General features: G+C 32.7%; 1 protein-coding gene across 2 annotated transcripts; it reads right to left on the bottom strand.

The window, feature by feature from the left end:
• Positions 1–2,787: 2,787 nt before the first annotated feature.
• On the bottom strand, positions 2,788–20,197 carry LOC145632186 (kinesin-like protein KIN-7K, chloroplastic). Of its 2 annotated transcripts, none has more exons than XM_081684497.1 (24): positions 19,877–20,197; positions 19,496–19,753; positions 19,270–19,367; positions 18,197–18,286; positions 17,454–17,506; positions 15,708–15,773; positions 15,563–15,616; positions 15,243–15,302; positions 13,980–14,058; positions 11,870–11,937; positions 11,439–11,501; positions 11,185–11,289; positions 10,213–10,317; positions 9,982–10,089; positions 9,763–9,909; positions 8,394–8,576; positions 8,084–8,239; positions 5,141–5,359; positions 4,646–4,804; positions 4,388–4,513; positions 4,239–4,289; positions 4,016–4,063; positions 3,721–3,924; positions 2,788–3,548 (listed from the first exon to the last, which is right to left on the bottom strand). In XM_081684497.1, the coding sequence occupies exons 2-24, from the start codon at positions 19,726–19,728 to the stop codon at positions 3,003–3,005; spliced, it is 3,021 nt and encodes a 1,006-aa protein (XP_081540623.1). In that variant the 5' UTR covers positions 19,729–19,753; positions 19,877–20,197; the 3' UTR covers positions 2,788–3,002. The 2 variants fall into 2 exon arrangements, with proteins under 2 accessions (XP_081540623.1, XP_081540624.1); XM_081684498.1 differs by having other exon boundaries at positions 4,646–4,783; positions 19,877–20,195.
• Positions 20,198–24,299: the final 4,102 nt, after the last annotated feature.

The following is a 24,299-nucleotide window of genomic DNA, read 5'->3' as shown; positions in this document are numbered from 1 at the left end:
CTTTTCACATACAAAATTCCGCATTCACAAGATCTAGACACACCTAGCCATATTCAAAGTTGCCTTCACCCTAGACGTGAAAGGTTTAATTTCTGAGGGTTTGGTCCCAAATCTCTCTTTCAATTATTTAATTTAATTGTTTTGTTTATTATTTTCCTTGAAGTTACTAACGTGTGTATTTTGTTATTAGAAAGAGGTACGAGGCATCAAAGTAAGTACTTTAATGGTTTAATTGTTGTTATGATATAGAGTTCATGCTTAGATTGTTATTTTGATTCCTAGTATCATGTCTAGTGTAATTTTAATATCAAGTATGATTAAAAGTATGATGCCTTTTATGTTCTTCCTAATATTTATTCATGTTAGTATCATGTTAGGATTAAAGATTTGATTTTTAATGTTTAGTGACATGCTAGGGTTTGTTATTAATCTTGTTAGTATCACGCCTAAGATCTTGCTATTATTATTATGCTTTGACATGAATATTATTGTAATTATCGTTATGATTATTATAATTATTATTATGATGATTATTGTTATGATTATTGTTATAATTTTATTATGATAATCATAATTGTTATTTTGATTATTATTATGTTGCTTGATTATTTATTGTTATGCATGTTTAAAGGGAATTTGGTACTTGTAATCACGCTTAATAAGATATTTAATAATCTTATTTAGGGTTAATTTGATTATAGTTCAAGTGATCGCCAATAATAGTTTTATTTGTGCATTATATTCAACCAACATAGATAAACATGTTTAGGGTTAATTCTATTGATTGCATGTTAATCAGAAAGCGCACATGAATACGATCAGAATAAAGTAGAGGCCTATTATTAGGGCAGGTTCAATCTCTTTTAGGTTGGATTTGTATCTTCATCCCCGAACCCTTATTTGGTTCTAGACCTATTGGAGTTAACGATATCCTGGATCGTTAAGGGGTGTAACCTTCACCTCGTGAACGGTTTACAAGTTCCTAAAACTTGTTGGCGACTCTTTTGCTCTATCTTCTTTCCCTTTGGACGCCACCGTACTTTAGTGTATGATCACAGTGGGTTTCAAGCTAGGGGTTTAACGCTTGAAATATTCCCTACATTAACCTACCCTTTTTCCTTAACCTATGTATGGTAGAAGAGGACACATGAAGGGCAGCAACATAGCTCCTTTCAGTGGTTCTCTTATAATGAGACACTAAAGTTAACCATTTATCTGTGTATTCTTTTGGTTTAGACCCAACTTTACCTAGTTTTTTTGGTCCTAACATCAATCACATTCCCTTCAAACAAGTGTTGTTTAATTACCTGAAACCATTTTGTTGTTGTTGATCTGTGAACATTGTGTTTCCTGGCTAAGTTGAATAAAAATCCTTTTGGCAAAGAGTCGCTTTCCATATTCAGCAAGATATCATCAACAAGAAGCCTTTTTTCATCTATTGTCATTTCTCTCCTTGCCTTTGCACCTTCTCCTTCTTCATCTTCATGTGCTTCTTCTTTTTGTGCATCATCATCATCTGCATCATAACCATTCTCTTCCTGTGAACTGTTGCCTTGTTGATTTTCCATTTCTGCTTGATAATGGAGATACTCATGGAGTCCCTGGTTATAGTATTCTGCTTCGTGTGTGAAAGAACTCATCATCAAAGAAATCTTCCATGAGTCCCTTTTTTTTTCAGATTAGGTGGAGGTGATGAAGTGGCGACTGTTGGTTTTTTTTTTTTTTTTTTTTTGCGGTCTTCAATGGATCGGAGCTTGATAGGTTTAATTAGAACTAATTGTAGGGAAATGTAATTCGTAGGGCTGCCTGTATTTTGTTAATACTGAAATTGTTGGTTTTTGTAAAAAATTGTGAAACTTAACCCTCCCCCCCCCCTCCCACTAATCCCATTGTCAATGATGAACAAAAAAATGGGTTTAGTTGGGTGGGAGACATCTTTATATCGAGGTCTTTTTGTTTGAATATGATGGCAAATTTTTTTATTTTTTTTTTATTTTTTTTTTTGAAGAAAAAATATGATGGCAAATTTAAATTTGGGGAAAGATTTGAATTTTCGTGAAAAATGAAGGAGGGAAAAGAAAGGGAGCCAAAAATTTGGGTACCCTTAGAAAGAAAACAAAAAATTTGAGTAGGAAAACACCCATTCAAAAGATTCCTTCACATGCACTCTCTCTTCTAAAAAGGGACCACTACGAATTCCCTCTTTTTTATCTCTCCTAATACTTTACCCCTCCCCTTAATTAATTCCCTTCCAATCTTTTGCCTCGGCCTCCGCAAACATGTACTTTACGGTGAGTAATGTGAAGCGGAGGTAGTAGATACAATGTTTGGTTAGGATTAGAATCAGAATTTATACCATGACAGCATGTTTTTGAAACTTGATTGTTAATATCATCATATCATATGTTAGGTAACTTCTAATTTTCTAAATTGCATATTACGAGTCTTCAAGGTCAACAGGCCTAACCCGCCTCCCCCCCCCCCCCCCCCCCCCCCCCCCCCACCCCCCACACTCCCCTTTGCATCATCGGTTATTGCTGATTTGTGGTGGATCTGGTCATGAAATAATGAAAAATAACTGGTTTTCATCGGCTTTGAACGGTGTCTGTAGACTGCCTAATAATTCAAGTCTGTTTAGATGGGGCACTGACTGTTGAAAATCATTGATCAGAAACTCTGTCCTGTAAATGGTAAATTCATAGCAAGAATTTGCTTGAGGAAGAGTAGCATCAGAAGAGCCCATGAGAAGACTCGGCAAGACAGGAAGCACAACAGGACTCAACTAAAGGGAAAATTAGCCAAAAAGGAACTTGATTGGCATTAATTACATCAGAATCAGGGTATCAATAACACAAAAAGCTCACGCATCAGCACTCATCGCAAAATCAATCTGAATTTGTTAGAGAACCCTGATACTACCCACACAGTTCCACATTTTTTTTTCAATTTACAATTCCCTCCCCCAACTTTTGTACATTCCAAAATAAATCTAACATTGTCGATTACCAATTCTCCGTTCTCTGGCTCGCGGAGTCAGAGATATCAGATTCGACTCCTTGTGATTTCTTTAGCTTAGCCACAAGAACCCACATGTTTGCAAGTTCATTCTCCAAGTATGCTTCTCGCTGTTTGGATTCTTCCACTTTCCTTTGGAGTTCTGCCTCTCTTTGATCCTTTTCTTGAAGGGCAGATTCATATGCAAGCTCTCGCTCTTTGCTAATGACCAACTCCTTCTTAAGGTCTGAGGTGCTCGGGCCTTGGTCCTGGCGTTTCACCTGACTCTCTCTCCTTCCATTTCTAGGTGCTACAACTGATCTACGCTGAGTGGGGGCATTCTTTAAAGCTGTCATCTCTGTAGAAAGCTTTTCATTTTCATTCATCAGCTTGGAAACCTCCTCTGACAACGCCTTCAATTCAACAGCTGCAGCAGAAGCCAACCCTTTGGCATATGAACTCTCCTCTGCCAACTTCTTATTTCGTTGCTCCAACTGGTCTTTTGTCTCGGTTAGTTCAGTCAATTTCTGCTTCAGTTCTTCAATCTCAGTGGTCTATTAAAGAAAGATGAGATAAACACATGAATTTAAAATTGGAACAGTATGCTGCAACATGAAACTGAACCTTATCTAATGATGGCAAGTACATATTTATTCATAAATCATAATATACTTTTATTTTGAGGCATAATTAATCTACCACGCAGATAAAGAAATTTTGGCAAACCTGGGCATGCAATAGCAACTTTTCATTTGTATCAACCAAAGATCTATTTTCCTTGTTCATCTCAACCCCCTCGGATATGGATTGCTTTCTACCATGCTGCTGCAGATTACTGAATGATTGATTTACATTTCTTAATTCCAAGGCCTCAGAAAGTTGCTGCTTCAAGGAATTAATCTCAGCCTGTAATGTTTCAACTTCACCAATCTGCCAGGCAGCATATATGGAATTTAGAAAAGAGGATCAGATAGAAAGAATAAATAGAGTGAAGAGCAGGAGCCAATAGTTGATTTTGTACCTTCTGGTCCAACTGTTCTTGGATTATCCGATTATCTGCAATCTTAACCTACAGGAAAGAATAGGAAATTATTTACACCCAAACATATACTTACAGTAAAACCTTGAACGTAGAAACAATATGGCTAAAGGAGTAGGTTGCGCGTCTATCAAAGTCAATTTTATTCTCAAACACGAGCAAAGGAAAAACATCATAATAACATGAATAACAGATGAAATCACACCTCGAGTTCAAACGACTTCTCGTTCAATTGGCTCACAAGTTCAGCAACCGTCTGCAGACCACCCAAAAAAGAGAAGAAAATTGATGGCTCAGCTATCAAAATCAAAACTTGAGGTCCTCATATAGATCAAGAAAAATTACACCACTTACTTGTGACATCTCAGAATTGTCCATCTTGTCATAGTTGGCAGCCACAGTATCAGCAATTTGCTTCTCGAGGGAAGCTATTTGTTCATTTTTAGCTCTGATTTCTTCTCTTAATTTCCTCATCTCAATCTGGAATTGAAATGAAAAACATAATAATGTCACGAGATTTTATATAAAAAAAAAAATAAAAAAAAATAAAAAAAAATAAAAAAAAAAAAAAAAAAAACAGCTCAAAGCTACCAAACTTTACAAGCATCTTACATGGATCTGCTCCTTGGGATTTTTTGCTGCTTCTTCGGACAAACGTTTCAAAGCACTTGAATGAAGTGCAACCTCACCAGACAGAATCTTTTTCTGCTCCCTGAGAAGATCAATCTGATCGATTGATTTTGTACTTGTCTGACACAAATGGTAATGAACCTTCAGACAAAAGCTACGATATAAAAACAAGTATCTACAACAAAGCTACAGTTTCCACAACAGTATTGCTATGAGAAGTATTGAGAAGCATTTGATTTCACCACACTTAACTAATCACTGCCAGAATCATCACCACCCCCCCCCCCCTACCCCCCCACACACACACAAAAAAAAAAAAAAAAAAAAAACATAAACATCAGGGGACACAACACACAAGTGATAGCCTAAGGTAACTTAAACTTGTTATGCCTATTCTACACCCCTTAAGTAGAAGCGTGCGAACATTAATTCCAATAATGTTGGACAATCTTATGAATCAAAAGAAAAATTACTTACCAGAGGTGTCCCCTGTCCAGAAAAATCCTCAGGGGTTTCTCTATCATGTCTAGCTACAGGTGAAAGCTCCGCAGAATTAGTCCTTTCAGTAAGCAGAGACTGGGAAAGTCGGGATTCTGCATTGAGATTAACACTGTCTGCCTGTGGGGTTGAAGGCGTGCTATTTGATTTCACCACACTTGACTTATCACTGCCAGCACCCAAACTACCATCTTTTTTCTGGATTCAAAAAAAAAAAATGGATAAGAGAGAGCAGCAAGAATGTATGGTAACTTCAAATTAACATCATAAGCAATAAAACCTTAAACTTCTACTTTTTACACTTATTGATATTGATTGATTTCGAATAGAAGGGTACTTCATCCCTTTTTCAAATCTTAATAGCTCTAAAGTTAGCATAGAGAATTTCAGAGCATGAAACATGTCTTGCCATCACATAATTCTGAAAAGTATAATATGAGAGCCAACACATATAAGGTATAGAGATTAAAATGCCCAGGGAGTGGGAAATCAAGCTTCTAAACAAAGTAAAAGAAGGTTCTAATGTCCTTATCTAATCAAATAGAGATACCGTCAATAAACTATAAATATTCAAATATATGAACACAGTTATATATAAACAGCATATACAAAAACTAAATAAATAAAATCATAATAATTAACAAAAATCGAGTGTGAATCCAATTAAGACAATGTTCGAGGAGCTATAAATGTACATGGAATCACCCCTAAGAAATAATAAATGAAGTAACAAATATTTAATCAACTAATTAGAAACTCAAAACCGGCGGACCGAGAAGACAGGCATGTCACAACAATAAATGCATAATAAATCACACATCAATATGCTGTGAATGCAAATACCATATTATGTATCTAGTGATGAGAATGCAAAAGCCAAAGCCCAAAACAATCTACAGCAAGTCAATTAAGAGCTTGTGGTTTCCTCCTTGCCCTCACAATGCCACTGTGAACACCATTTTCTAACAGGTATGTGAGCACACATGTACTCACGAGAATCTATTATTTGCATGTACTTGCATGTGGCGATATTGGATATATGTTCTTACCAACAACTCTAAGCATTTTATTGGTGCAAACCACACCTAATACATGCATTAAGACACCCCAGTAACCCACAACAGTTTCATGCTTCAAAAGTTCAAAATATATATATATATATATATATATATATATATATATATATATATATATATATAGGGGAGGGATCCGGTGAGAATAGATTCATATGTGAGAATTCATACTTATATGAGAACTGATTTTAAATTTAGAACATGTGAGTAAAAGTTTAGAACATACGAGTAAAAATTTAGAACATGCGTCTGAGTAATAATTTAGAACGTCTGAGTAATAATTTAGAACATCTAAGTGAGTAATATGTTTAGAACATTTGATTTAAGAATTAGAACAAGTGATTAAAAATTTATAAAATCTGCTTTATGAAATTTTAAACATATGAGTACAATTTAGAACATTTGATTTAAGATTATGAACATGTGAATAAAAATTTAGAACAAACAAATATAGAATATAGAAAGTGTGAGTAAAAAATTTAGAACATACGAGTAAAAATATAAAACATACGCTTTAAAATCTGGAACATATAATTAAAAATCTTAGAACACACATTTTAAAATTTAGAACATATAAGTTAAAATTTTGGAACAAGTTATTTAAAATTTATGATATTAAACTTAACTAATTTATGGTTTAGAACATGTGAATACTAAATTAGAACATTTGATTTAATTTAGAACACCTAAGGAAAAGTTTAGAACATCAGATTTAAAATTTAGAACATACAAGTAAAAATTTAGAACATAAAGAGTGTTCTCACATAAGAAAAATTCTCACATAAGAAAAATTCTCACAAGAGCCTCCCCGGGGAGAATAGGTCCATATGTGAGAATTCATACTTATATGAGAACTGATTTAAAATTTAGAACATGTGAATTAAAATTTAGAACATGCGAGTTAAAATTTAGAACATGTGACTCAAATTAAAATTTTGAACATATGAGTAATAATTTAGAACATTTGTGTGAGTAATATGTTTAGAACATCTGATTTAAGAATTATAACAAGTGATTAAAAATTTATAAAAAATTGCTTTATGAAATTTTAAACATATGAGTAAAATTTAGACTTATGATTTAAGATTATGAACATGTGAATAAAAATTTAGAACAAACTGATATAGAATATAGAAAGTGTGGGTAAATAATTTAGAACATACGAGTAAAAAAATAGAACATACAATTTAAAATCTGGAACATATAATTAAAAATCTTAAAACACATGTTTTAAAATTTAGAACATACAAGTTAAAATTTTTGAACAAGTTATTTAAAATTTATGACATCGAACTTAACTAATTTATGGTTTAGAACATGTGAGTACTAAATTAGAACATTTGATTTAATTTAGAATACCTAAGGAAAAGTTTAGAACATCAGATTTAAAATTTAGAACATGCGAGTAAAAATTTAGAACATAAAGAGTGTTCTCACATAAGAAAATTTCTCACATAAGAAAATTTCTCACGAGAGCCTTCCCCTATATATATATATATATATATATATATATATATATACTTCCTCCGTTTTTTTAATATTGCACCACTTACCTTTTAAGGAAGTTTTACATTTATTGCACCATATCCATTTTAGGAAAAGAAATTTACGTGTTCACACTATAAATACCTAATATACCCTTGTTTTTCAACCCTTACTTTTATTTTGTGCATACAATCACATGGGCAACTTGGTATTTCTACCTTTCTCTCTCATCCTTTTTTCCACTACCAAAAAATTTGTGTCAAACCCTTATGGTGCAATAATAAAAGAACGGAGGAAGTATACAACATGAGAATCAGAACTTAATTTATTACACTCATATTCCTTCAAAAGGATTTGCACTTACCCTAATCTTTAGCCAGTTTAAAAGTCCATTTTTCCTTGACTTCTTCTCCTTAGAGATGTCATCTGTATTCTCCGCATTTCCATCATGCGCAATGTACAGGTCAATGTTCTCATCATCCAGAATCAAATCCCGTCTCTTGTGTGGAAGATAAGCAAGCTGCAAATCAATGAAAATGTTACAATAAAGTAACCATTTAAATAAGATTTGAAAATTATACACATCACACTCAATCTATGCTGAGGTATTAGATATGCTACCAAAATAAGTGCATACAATAAATAAACAAAGAAAAGGAAAGGGGAAGCTGCACCTCTTCTTCTCCAAAGGAATGCCTTCTTCTTGGACCAGGGCGATGTGAAAACCTTGATGACTGTGAAGATTTAGTGGATACCAATATTAATTTTGTCAGCCGTTGTATTCTAGACAAGAGAGCTGCTTTAGCTTCTTCCTCTTCTTCCAGCCGTGATTGCAGCTTGACCTGGCCATCTTCTAGCTTTACAGACCATAACAGAAGTTGAATTAGATAGCGCATTTTTAGATGAATTAAGTAGAAAGCAATACAAGATAAAAGCACCTATAGGCTTTCAAGACCATTGCTTATTCTATATCAGCAAAGACGTTACGGCAGCAGGGGACCAGAAGTCTTTAAAGTAGGTTAATAGGATAAAATAAAGCATCCCAACCAAGCTTTAGTATCCCATCCCAGGCAAACTCCCATAGATCAAGAATAAAAATGGACTACTTTGTCTCATTAAATTCTAGTGTTGTGGGCCTATTCCAATTCCAAAAGATCCTAACATTGCTTTACTGACCCAAAAATAAAAACAATAATAATTTAAAAATAGAAAACCATTGGATAGCCAAGGAAGTGGAACTTTGAATTGAGTATTCCTCCCCCTTTTATCCTATCAAAGGTTGCATTTCTGATCTGCAAATGTGTTATGACAAGTTTCCTCCCTTTACCATCAGATAGATTCTACTTTTCTAAAATCGTTAAAAGTGAAGCCTTTCATTGCCTACAAATTTTAATACACTCAACATAGTAGTCTGTTTCAAGTGAGAAAATCCAATAAATCCATAATGAGAACTTCGTTGGCTTTTAAAAGATGTATCAGGGTTGATATGCACTTCGAGATTTTATCACAAGTCCATCCTTTTCCCTACCCACCAGTGTTGTTTAGGAATCAATACTGTACTCAGCAGTCAGCATGTACTTTCTAATGTTAGTGATCATCAAATTTGAATGTGTGATTTGAACTACTTTTGAAGAGACCTGTTCTCTCCTGTCTTGTCCTATTTGTTCTACATTGTCTCATCGTTGGTTAACTAGCTACTAAATCAAACTCTAGGCTAAAACAAAATAAAAGTTAACATATTCATGAAAGCATAAGCATCAAAACACATTTCACTGGGGGAAAAGACTTTCTCTCACTAACAGTGCAGATTTCAAATTGTAAAATACATATGATTCAGTCAAAGACCTATACAATTAACTCAAACATACAAAACCTGTTTCTCAGCTAATACTATATGGCTAGAAAAAAGAATGTACTTGGACAAATAAACACAGTGAATAAATTATTTACTGCAATGAGTTCCTAAATGGATAAATGTCCAATGCAATAAGATGTTTGATAGCATGTGGCAATAGAATACCCCTTTGACAAAGACATGCATACCTTTTGTTTTAATAATACAATATCTTCTCCTCCACCAACTTTAAGTTGAGGAACAATGACAATGCCTTTCTTCAATTGTTCCAATTCTTCCTTTAGCAAGCGAATCTCACTCTGATACTTCTTTATAAGTGACTTCTCATCAATTATCTGCTCATGGTTGATATGCGTCAGTAGCTTCAATATACAATACATTGCAAATTCAAATAGAAATATATATACCTTGTTTTGTGCTGCTTGGATTTCAATACATTTTGCACGATGTGCAAATTTCAGAGTGTTATGTGTTTCCTCTGTATTGCTAGATGCAGGAGTTACAGTGCATATGAGCTGCACATGTAGACCAGAGTATTAATCCACATAATTCAGACCAATATGATAGCTTCCTACAACCCAAAGCTCAAATAGATCAAATGATGATTATTCACAAGCAAAGAGGAAACTCAAACTTACCGAAACACGCCCATGACCACTCAATGAAGATTGAAGAAGTCTAGTCAATTTGGAATCCCTGTATGGTATATGTGCAGACCTACCTTCAGTTAATTTTGATATGACCTGTTTTTATCACCAATAACCAACAATTAGGAAGATTCCCATTACTCTAATCAGTTAAAAATATTAAAAATACAAATAAAAGGGCTCACTAAACACCATAAGTTAGCTTTTAACACAGCAGACAGCACTCTACCATTCCTAACTTCTTAAAATGGCTTTAATAAATCATCAATAAGGGCAATGTACTGATCTCAAGACCTAAGATAGCTTTCCTAATCTGTGCAGAAAAGTTCATCCAACCATTTATTATCCACGTGAGAAATAGGGCTCCAACCTGTATCAGAGTGTGGTAAACCAGATCATCCCCAGAAAATATTAGTGATACTAAAGCAATAGCCATTTAATCTCTCATGATCTAAGCCTCATATCCTCATTCATCTCTAGTTCCTCAACCATGTCTCTCCCGCAAATCGTCGCCTTGAAAAACAAGCTTGACCAATATCCCTCTCTTTAAGCCTTCATCATCTTCTGGAACTGTCAGTCCACCAGCTCCCCATTAAAATACTAAACAAAAACTCCTCTTTCATCCAAAAACCTACCAAATATATATTCCAACCTATCTATAAGATCCATCTTCAGAAGAGTCTTCCATTTGACCCGATATTGCTAAAAACCTAAAATACTTTGAACACCTTCAATCGATCTTTCACATACTACGGTTTCACCACTCATAATCCTTACTCCTTAGTCCTGATCCTAACGACATATTCAGAAGCAGTCATTATGTACAATCTCATCAAAAAGTGATATAGCTGCATAACTTTATGTATTTCCACAAAAGAGAATTTTCAAGATGAGCAATTTTACTCTCTTTTAACATAAGCAACCATGATGTATACAGACAATAAACAATGACAGGATCCTCACTGTTCCAAGAGTCAGTAGGCTTTTGTTTATATAAGCTCCTTCCTTCCGACGGACACCAGTGGTCTCGGCTTTGGAGCTCTCGGAACCTGCCAGATCGATGAGATGCTGCATACATAAGTTAGATAAAAACAAAATTATAAGTCTTCATTTCTTCAACATATGCTTCAGCTTTAAAAAAGAGGAAAAGGTAGCATTCCAGAACCAATTAGTAAGTAGTCAAAGATTCAAGAAGTATGTGAAACAGAAATACATACCAACTGAGAGAGATTAACAGCCTCTCCTTCACTGTTTTCACCACAAGGACTGCTCTCAATAGTCTGATTTAAATACATGAAAAAAATAATAATAAATAAATAAACCCCAGTAAAACATACTTTTTGACAAAAAGAAAATGATCAAAGGTGTGAATCATGACATGCATTTTATCACTTTTATTTAATGCGAAAAATTGCAGAGGTAAATAATCTGAGAAATATAGGTTATTCCTTGATAGGAAGACACCATAAATAAAGCAATGCATGGCAACTTCCACGAGTATGTAAATATAGTAGCAATAGTCAAACCTTCTAGCATTCGTTAATTCAGTAGGTTAAGGATCCCAAGACATAAGATGTCTGATTCAACACTCCAAGTTCCATACCATTACTAACTAGTTCATTAATAGAAACAAGTAGCAGCAACTTACCAAGGTAAATATTGTATGACTTCTGCTGCTAAGAAGATTGAAATTGGTGGAGCCAACATGTCTATGTTCTGTCACCAAAAGAAGAATTCATGAAACAAAAGATAACATGGTCTCATATAAATAATATAAGAGTATACACCATCATAGCAGTCAACTTCATATATCTTCAACAATCATATGATGGATTTATCAGCACCTACCCAAACATCAAAATTCAATTTCTCTCTCTCTCTTTCTCCCTTCCTCTCATCTTCATCTTCCCTTAAGATTAGGCTTTCCTCTTTCCAATTAAATACTATTTTATATTTAGAAAGAATATATAATTACATTGAGCTTGGGAGTATGTAGATACAGAAAAGTAAACAGGACGACATATAATGTACACAAACTCTCCTCACATCCACACAGAGAAGTAAAACAGTCCAACAATGTTGCTTTGTATCAAAGAAAAGGTCAAGGACTATCCTTGTGGGACATTGTTGTCCAGGGCCATATAATTTTATTATATCTTAGAGTTACCATCCCAGAAACAAATAACATATAGAGAATTAGAGATACACTTGCCCTACTTACACTCAACCCTAACAACTTCCAACACAAGAGATCCTCCAATACTGAACACAAAAACAGCTTTCGTCAACAACATCAAAGTATTGCAATGCCTGTGGATTTAACGCATCTTTTAATGATAAAGTGAGGAGACCTGGAATGTAGACTTCAGTTTTAGAAGGGAGATTTTAACGTCTATGCTGTATCTAGTGTAATCGAAAGAGTAGGAGTAGATGGTGAAACAGAAATAAGCATTACTCATAAAGAGAAGCAGAACAAGAGGGCCACGAGGCCATCACGCAAAACCAAAATGCTAAAGAGGAACTATATCCTCTTAGCCACTTTTGATGTTTACCATAAAAGGCTGGAGGTGAGGAGCCATGAGCGGATATAGTTAACATCAATGCTATGCAGTTGCATATCCCTGGGTGTTTATATAAAATCATGCTGAAGGGGAATTTAAGTAAATAAGTGAGAGCTGCTTGTTGGTTAAATGAGTGTAATTGGTGGGCTCTTTGTACTCTTGAGTTCAAATCTAGTTGGCCCATTTCATCTCCTTTTTTTTCCTTCTTAATCTATTTCCTTATATATGATACTGTGTCAATTTTGCTTCCAACTGTTAGCATGTATTTAACCCAATATATGCTCTTCCTATTATTTGGATTTACTCCATTTTTTATTAAGTATAATTATGATCAATTACTGTTTATTCGTTAAATGATTCAAATGTGGAATATATATATATATATATATATATATAGAGAGAGAGAGAGAGAGAGATTACTACCTTTTAAGGAAGTAGGTACTGAATATATACGGAGTATAGGACAATGAAAGCGGATTTGGATTGTTGTTAATATAATTGTGCATATCCTGACCTTAAATTCTGATTACACCCAGAGGAGCTACATCCCTTCTACCCTTATGACATGTAACCATACTCTCCTCTCCAAAAATAATTGTGCTTTTGAAGCATACTAGAGTAGAAAGTAGGCTATTTAAAACATTTTGAATAAATTAGAAGAAAAAAAGAGAAGGAATTAAATAATACACTAGAAACTTAGAGATGAGTGTCACTTGTGTAAAAAGAGAGGTTAGAAGTTTCAAACCAAACATTGTTGATTATTAACTACTCACAATTAGTGCTTAGAGGTAATACTAAGCTTTCAAAAACAGGTCACATTTTCACAGAAATTCATTATCAAGCTGCAGATGACTTTTGTCAAGGTAAGCTTCAGCTTTCTCAATGAACTAAATCAAGCATTAGCTTTCACAACAAACGGAAATAAGCTTCTAATATGAATAAAAAAAGAAGTTAAATTTTCTAGCTATATAGTTTTACAAACAGTTGCAAAGCTAATGTTTAAGTTGCTAATCAATTTGTACCTACAAAATCAGCTAATTTATACAAACTGCAACAACAGAGAAGGCATCACATTTTCTAAATTTCAAAAATCTAGAACACAGAAAGTTATAAACCTGATCCATGAAAACTGTATCAGACAGAGCTTTCTATACAGGTGCTAGCATGCAACACATAAAGAATTAGTTTCAAATATACCTTCACCAGCAGCAATCAATGACAATGCATGAGCCGGGGATAGAACCACCTCCTCCTTTACTCCTTCGACAAAGACTCCCTACAGTCATCAATTTTTAAATCTTATGGCCAATAATCAATGAAAAACATTGTACAGCAACCTCCATTTAAGCACTAAATGTTAATGCTTGAGACTACAAAATTACATATCTAACAAATTTCAGGGGTGGAGGGCTAGGGAAACACGATCTCACTTCTTTAGCTTTTTCTCTCACTTAGTATCCAAAATCTGTCGTATGAGTGATGAAAATACTTCTACACGTAAAAATACCATTAAGCAAAATATTGGAGCCCTAGATTATGGATGATAGCTGTACAAAGAAATCAAAGCAGTATATTTGACATTGAACTGAATTAGAAAAGGATGTTAATTGCTGGACACACATTTTCTAAAAACCTAGACTGGAAGGCCTACGGAACCGATTAAGGAAACAGACCATCTCACATCACAGATAAATGTAGAGTGATTCCATTGATTTTAAGATGACCCAGCAACTTTCAAACTAGCTCTTCATGACCTTTTTAAATGCTAAATTTGGCTTTTAGACTACCAGCATACAATAATTGGATGGATGGTGACTTGCAACACTCTATATTGCATATTCATCGAAGTTAATTTAAAAAAATTAAACAAAAAACAAAACAAAACAATGATAATAGAATGCACCAGTAAGGCATGAAAGGAGGAAGAACTCTAAGTTGGATATTTCTATTATCATAAGGGGTGCAAGACAAATGTACAAATGTAAAAAACAATATTCAATTATATAGAGTAAAATAATAAATTAAAATGAACTTTTTCAATACACAAATTTCACTAGTATTATTTTATATAAAAGATATTATGGAAACTTATCGAATAAAAAACCAAAATTCACATAGCATGACAAAAAGGTCTGATAAGGCCAACCTAAGAGCTCAATAAAAGTTCCTGAATTTAAGATCTAATAACCAGCAGTTGCAGATGTATGTAGACCAAAGTTGTCAAAATCTCTCTATTACTGCAAGTTAAGGCTTCAATTTGGAAAGACCTTACTATAAAGTGGTTGTTAAAAAAAAAAAAAACACACACACACACACACACACACACACAAACTAAATTACAAGAACGAATCATCAAGGCAAGTACAGAAGAGCCTGTTGATCTATCACTACTAGCAAGGCTTTCTATTTTTTTATATTCCTAATGTAATAGTAGCGACAAATAGAACCACGAGAAAGTACCTGATGGTCCTCTCTGATTCTTAGATTTTGTCCGGCAGGATTCAACAGATCATTTACAACCTAGATAAAGAAAAGTAGAACATTAACAAGGGCAAAGCAAACCAAGTAATGTGATAAATCTATTTGCTATTGTAAGCATTTTACAGAAATGACACGAATTTCTTCATTTATAGCTAAAAGTATATAACCAGTCAGAGAAAGTAAGTGAAAATTCACGACAACTTAATACAGAGTTGCGTAAGAATAATAAATCTGATATCAGTGATATGCATATTTCAATGATTAGTACAATGAAGTGAAAAATCAAGAGAAATATATACCTCATTATATATCTCAATATATGACACACGGAGAAGAAATTCCCGGCTGGGAGTCTGGAACATAAATGTAAATGTCAGAAAATACTCAAAATAACCTTAGAAAGCCAATATATACAACTCTTCACAAAAGGGGAATGGATGGAACCTCTTGGATAATACTAAAGGCATCCTTCACAGCCAAAGGTATGATTCCGGGGGATCTCTGATCTCCCTGCCATTAAAATAAATCATTAATAGTCAGTCAAAGAATAAAAAATACATAAATTAAAGGGTTAACCCGGCATATACACTGAATAAAGCACCCAATAAACCATACAGCTCCACCAAATGCCTTTTACAGGAGATAGTAAGAATTAATTCTCTTCGTCTGTAGTAAGGAATTATGATCTGACTAAGATTTAATCTGTCCTAGTCTAAATTTGGTTTTGTCTGGTCTGATCAAGATGTCATGAGCCAGCATAAATTTCACAGTAAGTTAAATTCTCTATATTTCTTTTTCTTTTCCTTTTTTTTTTATGTTCCCAATTTGACTATGCATATTTGTCAACATTACATCTTTGACCATATAGAAAATTTCATATTCCTAAAGCATTTTAGACCTCACTTGGCTATTTTTTTTTCCGATTGGTAATAATTATAAGATTTCTTTAAACTGTGAATAATTGTAATATTCTAAATAGGAAAATAAAAAAGAAACACAGAGAGTACTAATGTATAAGCGAAAAAATAAAAATTAGATCTTGTTAGTTTCATCTCAATATATTTTCCAGATATTTAATTTCCATTAATTTATTAGTACGCAATTAATAAAATTTAGTAATGAGCAAAGAAAATTAAGAAATTTTTATCCAAGTTGTTCTGAACTTTGGTGTTTGGTCTAATCTGATTCTAACAATAATAAGTAATAATTTTTTGAAACAAGGTGAAGAGAGTGAGTCCTATATTTAGTTAGCATAACTAAAAAAAATTCAAATGAAGCAATTTATCACGATTAATTTCCCATTCAGTTGAGAAAAATGAACACATATCAATAGATTCAACAGATAAACCATAAATGTAAATATATCCAGCTAGGCTGCTAGAAATGATGCAAGTCTAACTCTTTTATCAAAGTCCTACAAAAAAAGTCATTTGGATGCCAAGTGAAAGAGGCCTCCAGAAGCTAACATTTCTCATGTGGCAATGCAAGAAAAAGGTTTAGCAGCTGACAATATCTTAGCTAAGACAGTGTGATGCGGTCAGTTAATTGATTCTAGGCAAAGAGAAGTCATATATACTAATACGGAGTAGGATAGTTGTAGGTTAAGGAACAATGTCAAGTTACACAAACGAGGTAATAGATTGATCAACATTTATATGATGTAGATCAAATTTAAGTGCCCTTGTAGAAAAATACACTTATGAAAGACAACTTGAGAAACCTCTTTCCTTACGTCAACAAGTAAAATACCAGTGAAAAAAACCCGAAAGTATGAGTGTATGACTATTCAACAAAAATGTGAAAGCATCTAGAATGCAACTTGATTACCAAGTAATACTTGGCCTAGTGGTAATGATCGTCACTCACAACCATGAGGTTGTGGGATCAATAGGGGGTGTGGATTCCTTTACCCTTACCCTTCCCCTTGTAAGGAGTCTTGCCTGCTACATCAGTTCGGGTTGACTTATGAGAGGTTCCGATTAGGTAAGGTTTCTTCTTCTTAGCTACCAAAATAAATAAGAGGAAATAAAAATAAAAAAATAAAATAAAAAAACCTAGAATGCATTTTAATTGACTGAAAATTCAACTCAAATATTTCTAAAGTACTGATCAAAAAGGACTTTCTCAGGTAAATGATCAAAATAAGGATACGCCCTGAGAATTTAAATTAAGCAAAGACATAGATCTCACATGCATTGTATGAGTCTTCCCACTGCTGGTCACGCCATAAGCAAAAATAGTGCCTAATAGAACAAAAACAAAGTCAACTCCAATCATCCAAAGTATCAGTATAATCAACTTAGTAGACAACTTCAAAAAGGAAAAGTAATAGAAATTTAGATTTTGAACGATTAAAAAATGTAAGAGAAAAGATTTCATACAATTTTTTGGGTGCTTTATTGCAACAAAATTACAGTACGTAAGTCCAAGGAAGTTTACAAGGAAAATAGATAGCTAGGAGTATAAGACAGAAACAGAGAACTGATACAAGTTCATTCTGACCATAATACAAATACGCCAACAACAGGTACCAGAATACCACAGAGACAACAGACAAGAGTCTCTCTTTTGATTGTCCTCATCAAAAATGTGATTACCCTTCATGGAGCAGAAATCCAGATTACTACATGATCTGGAAACTACAAGACAATGTCTAGGCCCTGTGGCGTGCATAAAATCCTAAGCGGAGTGAAAAGGGTTTTCTATGCACTGCTAGTACATCCGAGAATTCTTAGTCGTCTAGATGATTTCAAAACTCATTTAGATTTCAGTGAGACAATTGTTACAAGATTGCAGTGCTACATAAGAAAAGAGGCCCTTCAAAGATCGAATAACAACAACAGTGAGCTCATGTGAACCATAATAAAATGAGATACAAATTATTTTTCAAGAAATACAATATACTGCAGCCTATAATATGGATGTTAACGCACCATTGATGCCCTCCATTGCACCATTGACAACATGCTGAGCAGCAACGTCATAAACATGGCGGGTAGTGGTCGTGGGCCCAAATACTCTGTCTACAAAAGAGTAAAAGATTGTTTAGATAGGAAAGTACATCAAAGGAAGCACATCAAGAAGACCACAAGCCTCTTTTCATATAAAGAAACAGAAAGTAGAATTATCCTTCTGCATTTATAATCGTCTTGGATATAATAATTTTTTTTTTAAAAAAAAAAAAAATACTTCTATCACTGTTAATTAAAAAGTATTCTAGAGAGACTAAGCGATATCAGATATATATTGCTATCTTACTTGTAATAATATCATATTTAAGAATTAATTTTGTGATATTTATTATTATTATGTGAATACCTTTGATGCTATTCTCTATATTTGTTAGTTAATGTGTATCTCAATAATTTCATGTATAATCTTAGCGATTATGTTATTCTTTACTTCTGCTTGGTAACAATATATGATGAATACAATTAAACTTTCTAGCAATTTTTTGTCTCATAAGTCTATCAACATAGATATTCAAGATGTTCAAATTGTGGCACCATATACTTGATAAATCCTCAAATAATTTTCTACACCAAAAGAAACTACGCATTTGGGACTACAAAAGTCAAGATAAAATACAATCTGACATTAAATCAGCCAACTCTTCCATTATGACTCAAATGGTATACCTATAATAACACATGATCACTCATGCATGTTAATACTCGATGTATTGAGCATACATCTATTTGAATCCACACCTAGAATAGTAATTGCCAGCATAAGATATCACAAAGACTTCTAACTTGCAACAACACCGATAATTATTACAAGACTCGAAGAGTATACAAACATTAGCAAATAATCACTCATACATGTATTGAGTTTTTGTTAAAAAAAATGATCACTCTAACAAGTCTAACGTTGAGATTAGTAAATGCAAACACAAGATATCACAAAAACTTCCAACATTAAATTAACAACCGATTCTTTAACCAAGACTCGTAAATATACCTACATTACTGAAATAATCACTCATGCAAGTAATTAAAATTACCATAGGCGTAAGCTATCGACGGATTATGCTCACTCCTCACCACTGTCTCGCCGTCAGCATACCACGCAATCTCCTCTCCCTGCCGAATTTCCTTCGGACTGATTCCATAGACATCATCACAAACCAGAATATATAATTAATTGCAAAACGAGTTCATTCAATTCAATTAATATACAAATTAAACAAAAATACAAAATAAATAATGAGTAAATAGCAGGAAATTCACCTGAGTGGACGAAAGCGAACTGTGACGGTGACATTCTCCTTCAATTTCTCAGTTTCAACAGGAGGACTCTCAGAGTAGAAGTACTGATGATGATTCTTACTCCTCACCGAAGAAGACGCCGGCGAAGTCTGACACTCCGCCGAAGTTTCCAGATACTTCTTCGACGACGTCGTAGTTGAAGTTGACGCAGAATTCGCCGATTTCCTCGTTTTTGACCCGTACTTAGACGCCATTTCCACTACAAAAAGCTACTCAAACCTAACAAAAATCACAAATAACACAAAATTAATCAAAAATTAGCAAAATTAAGCTGGAAAACAAGTAATTAAGCAAGAATTAAGCAAAAAAACACTGAAATAAAAAAATCAACCAAAAAAATACCTGGAAATTATGATTAATTATCTGAACATTGCTGGAAAAATAGAGTAATTTAAAGAGATCTAGAGTGAGAAAAGCAATCGTAATCAATGAGAGTAAAATGTGAGCATGAATTTGACAGTTTTTCTCTCTCTTGTTCTGTAACAGCAAAATTGGATGGGGCTAGGGTTTGTTCAGCTTTTGTAGCTTGCCTTCGAAGCGATTCTCTCTCTCTCTCTTTTTCTCTGGAAAAAATTTCCCCAATAATCTACTTTTTAGGAGAGAGAAAATGGACTTGAATGCCAACAACAACGTCCAGCTACAGAAAAGAGAGTGTATAAACTATAAAGTGGAAAGTATTTTCTGGTATTTTTTTATGAAAAATATTTTGCTGCACTTGTTATAGTAATGACAGAAAAAGAAATAATTAAATACTCTGCTTTATTTATTAATAGATGCAGCAGTTTGATTGCCGTGTTTGTTAATATAACCGCTAAAATTGTTAATTTTAAACGGAGTAATAATATTTTGCATATTGTAAATCCAAAAATAATATTTGTGTCGAATGTAATTGGTAAAATCATTTAGTTAAAATTAATAAATGAATTATAAGTGAATATTGAAAAAGTTGATGATATATTGTATTCGTAATTAAAAATTAAAAATTTGTTAGACAAATTACTGAAAATAACATATTGAATAATAATGTTTGACCATGTACTCCTTGTTAAATGTTATTAATGATATAGAGACCTTTAAATCAGAAATATTCGAAATGTGTGCACGAAAGGGTCTGTTCACATTTACTGAACTGGACTGAAATGAATAATTATGAGAGAGGGAAATTGAGAGCTGAACTGAACTGAACTGATTGGAGCTGAACTGAACTAAATTGAACTGATTGGAGCTGAACTAAAATGAATTGAACTAAAATTAAGTAAATGTGAACAGGCCTTTTATTTCGGATTTGCATTAAATATGTCTCAAATTCAAATCATCCGTTCTCATTTAAGAATTTGTAAAATCAGTGTCTATCTTTTACGGAGTACTTATTTTAAATGTTATATACCACAATTTTCAAATAATGCACTTTCATTTTCTTTTTCTTGTTTTTTTTTTTTTTTTTTTTTTTACATACTTTGTTACATTATCCACCTAGTAATCTTATTTGATTTTTTTTTTTTTACGGGAATCTTATTTGATTGTATAGTCATAAGATATCATGTAGGATTTTTTAGGTTTATTACAGTTCATATTCTCATGATATCAAATCAGATAATTTTAAAACATACTCCATAAATAAATACGTAGTAAAGTAAATATGAATAAAATTTAATAAAAGTAAAACTAATTTAAGAGATACGGAGTACTCTAGAGTTTAGACGTATCACGTATGTTACCGAGTGCTCGTATTATTCTTGTTTATATATTGTCTATAATTAACTACAATACTTAATAAAATTATAAACTACGGAGTACATAGTATAAATAGTTTTTAAATTCTTAAAAAAAAAATTGTAGAAATAAATTCTCAAATTTAACTACAATATTTTACTGTAAAAAATTTCATATAATTCGCAATATTAATTAATTTGTGTAGACGGTACTCGTATATGATTTGTGGGGTATTTGGATATGTGTTTGGGCGCGCGAACTAAGGGGTAGTCATAGACTCACAAAAGTCGCGTGTTTTTATGTTGACTTAGTGACCAATTACAAATGGCCACGTGGAGATGCATGTTAGTCTTACCTAATCCAATAGTGTTATAAAATTAGGACGTACTCGCTTACGTGGAATGTGACTAAGGGAAGAAATTTTAATTTTGGCAATGCTTGTTAAGTCAAAATTTCACCACTCCTACTGTCCTAACGTACCCTCTGTCTTCTTTACCATTACCAATTTTATACTTCTTCTTTTTTTTTTTTTTTTTGCAAAATAATTAAGGTGTGATAGAAAAATTAACCAATTTAAGAAATTGTTCAATTCACTAGTTACACTAATTTTTCATGGGCACTTAAAATTCCTAGAAAATGCAAAAGTGGTGAGTTGTTTGGTTAACCAAAAAATTGCAAAATGGAGGAAGTTAGAATTCCACGGGAATTTGAACATAATGTAGGAATTAAATTGCCTAGGTCTCCCTAGGTCATTCTAAATTCCCATATATTCTAATTTTCCTAATATCTACCAAACAAGTTAGATTAACTTCCTAGAAATTGTATGAGTGAAAAACTTCACATAAATTGTAAATTACTATGGGAAGTTATTTCCCATTGCATATTTGCAACCAAACAAGGCCAAAATGTTAAGATACTCCAATCCATATTCCATTTGTATTTGATTTTTGAGAAAGCTTTGTGTTTGTATTTGGTTTTAGAGAAAACTTTGATTTTATCTAATAAACTAGGTTGAAAAAGTTTAGTCTAATATGAAATATTACATCTTCTAAGAGTTATGTACTATTGATCACATACTCTATTTGATTATTTTTTTTTCTTTTTACATACTCAATTTGATTGTATTTGTATTTACCTACTCAATTTGACAATATACTACATTCGTTCTTTAATGTTCTACTCACTTACTATTCATGAGGTCAAACTAAATAAATTTTGACCGTCTATTGCTACTTACGGAATATATATTTATAAGAAATTATAACTTGTGATCTTATAAGAATCGTTTCAACATGTAGCATCAATTTTTCATAATTTTTTATAATTTACATACCCATATTATTTTTATTTTTTTTCTTAAGGCAGGTTGGCCCCCATGACATTTAAACCAAATTGCACCATCTAAAAAAATAATTCTTAATACTCACTAACAGAATTTGATACAGGTAAACTACTAGCATTTGGGGTTATTGTACAACATCAAATTGCACCATCTAAGAAAATAATACTTCCTCTGTTTATTTTAATTGACACCTTTCTATTATCACGCTTACCAACGCATGTTTTTAACGATTAATATCTCTAATTACCAACATTGTACAATTATAAAAAGTAGATATTAATAAAAATATACATTGAAACGATTCAAACAAGATCCCACATATGAATAAGTACCTTTTATGGACTTTGATATAGTAAATTACTATTCTTTCCATTCCTATTTGTTTATTACATTGGAAACTTTTTGTGAGTGAAAATGGTACGACTAAAAGCTTAATCAACAAAAAGAAACAGAGTGAAGCATTTTGGCTATTGTACAACTGCTAAGCAATTTCTAAGCACTTTCAAATTTCTTTATCCTTAGATGTGACCAGTAGTACATCAGTATTTATTTAATTAATGTGCATTTGTATATATTTTGTTGTACTGTGTATAAATTAGAGAACTCCTTTGGATCTTGCAATCATGACCACAGGAAAATGTTTAACACTAATAATACTCTTATAACTTAATAAGGGCTTTAATCTCCTCATCAACTGTACTTTGTTATCATTCATAATTATTGTCTCTGATAATTAATAATATGCTAATCTTACACATTAGTTGTCTCTTTTTAAAATTTAATGGCTTACTACTCAGCCACTCAGGATATAACCCAATATTGCATATCATGGGGTATTGGGGTCTTTCTAGGTATGATTGCTTACTCATTAATTATTTCACACTAATATATACTATTCAATGTAACGTTTTGCATGTTTTTCATTATGAATAAGCAAATAGAAATTAAAGTTAATATTGGCCCTGCTTGGTTGCTGATTAATATAGTTGGTTGTAGTAGCTGATTGTAAATAGCGAATTGTGTAAAAGTATTTGGTAAATAACTGTTAATTACTTAATTTGTTAATCGTTTTAATATATTTAAAATAGATGAAAAGCTAATTGTTTAAGAAGCTCAAATGAACTTTTAGTAAAAGAGCTTTTTGAGACAAAAAAAAAAAAAAAAAAAAAAAAAAAAAAAAAAAAAAAAAAAAACTCTTTTAATAAGCTATTTACGCCCAAATTAGTTTTTTAAGGGTCTGTTCCGATTGACTAAACTGAATTGAATTGAACTGAACTTATTAAAGCTGAACTGAATTGAACTGAACTTATTAGATCTGGACTGAATTGAACTGAACTGAACTGAATTAAACTGAATATTTTATGAGAGAAGGAAATTAAGAACTGAAATGAACTGAACTGAAGTGAACTGAACTGAATATTTTATGAGGGAAGGAAATTAAGAACTAAACTGAACTGAAAATAATCTGAAGAGAACAAACTTTAAATAGGCAGACATCTAATAGGGCACAATAATTAAGCTAAAAGCGTAAGCTCTCCAAAAAGCTCTTTACCAAACAAGACCATTGTAAAACGATATATTGAGACACAAAAAGTCTTATATGTGGCTGGCCACACCATGTGGCCAACTAATATAGAGGTTACTTGATTGAGACAATTAAACAAGATCCTATATAAGTATGTTTTATCTCATACATATATTGAAATAGTT

The sequence above is a fragment of the Chenopodium album genome, chromosome 5 (genome assembly GCF_948465745.1).
Source record: "Chenopodium album chromosome 5, dcCheAlbu1.1, whole genome shotgun sequence".
NCBI classification, from domain to species: domain Eukaryota; kingdom Viridiplantae; phylum Streptophyta; class Magnoliopsida; order Caryophyllales; family Amaranthaceae; genus Chenopodium; species Chenopodium album.
Note: the sequence above shows the minus strand (reverse complement) of the source record. Positions and strands in the feature narration are given on the sequence as shown.